This window comes from Acanthisitta chloris, unplaced genomic scaffold (genome assembly GCF_000695815.1).
Source record: "Acanthisitta chloris isolate BGI_N310 unplaced genomic scaffold, ASM69581v1 scaffold15289, whole genome shotgun sequence".
Lineage (NCBI taxonomy): Eukaryota > Metazoa > Chordata > Aves > Passeriformes > Acanthisittidae > Acanthisitta > Acanthisitta chloris.
The window spans coordinates 17751-18706 of NW_008692114.1; the positions used below are offsets into that span (position 1 = coordinate 17751).

The 956-nt window shown below is 44.6% G+C and overlaps 1 protein-coding gene across 1 annotated transcript in view; it reads left to right on the plus strand.

Moving 5' to 3' along the window:
- Positions 1 to 439, plus strand: part of UTS2 (urotensin 2) — a 4003-nt gene extending 3564 nt beyond the window's left edge. Inside the window, exon 4 of the mRNA XM_009082522.1 lies at positions 163 to 439. Within this exon, the coding sequence (XP_009080770.1) occupies positions 163 to 279 (117 nt within the window). The 3' untranslated portion in view covers positions 280 to 439. The remainder of the gene's footprint in view (positions 1 to 162) is intronic.
- The last annotated feature ends 517 nt before the right edge of the window (positions 440 to 956 follow it).

Genomic DNA, 956 nt, shown 5'->3' on the forward strand with positions numbered 1-956 from the left:
TTTAGTGCATCATCTAAATCAGAAGGTACACTAGGCAGCCACCTCCTCTTCCCTCAGGCAGAACACAGGGCTTGGTGATCAGCTGGGGCAGTGAGGAGTGTACTTTGCCCCAGGGAACAAGCACCATCCCCCAGTAACCTCTCCAATGCTGTTTGCCTGCAGACTTTCCATGGAAATTATCCTCGAATGGCTTTGCTGGGACGCTTCCTGACCAAGGATAGGAAACAGTACAAGAAACGTGGAAATCTTTCCGAGTGCTTCTGGAAATACTGTGTGTAAACAGGAAAATCCCTGATCTTGGTTACTTAATTTATACAGATGCCTGAAAACATGTATATAGATTTGCTTGATTTAAAATGAGAATGAAGAAACATGAAGGCAGCACCAAACTTTAGACTCTATGCTACTTGGGAATGAATAAATTCTTGATGTTTTGCAATTATGTTGTGATCAATGTGGTATTTTCTTAGAGTTCAGCACAACAGGAATAAAAGGAATGGGACAGAGATAAATACGCAACATGAGGAGAACTTGTGCGGGGGAAGAAAGATTCCCATGGGGTTGTGTGAAACCTCCCAGAAGAGCAATGCCTCAACTGTGTCCAAGTCCAGAAACAAGGGGACTTTGTCACTTGGTGTAGATTGGTATGCCAGGAAGAAAGGGTCATTGCTGGCATTCCCTGATGAGGTTGAGCTGGTAAGGGATGACAGTTTAATACTGCAGAGTCCCCTCCTGCCATCCCCAAGGCATTGCAAAAACAGTAGGCACATGTCAGGATGAAGCACCTGCTTCCACTACCACTGGAGATAACTGATTCTATTGATCACTCATAAAAAGACCCAGGAATCTATTTCTTGCCTAGCCCCCAGCTACCCATGACAACGAGGTTCCCTGTGCACAGCACAGGCTTTAAGAATTGTGTCTGATTATCATCAAGCACAGTATGAATGGTAAAC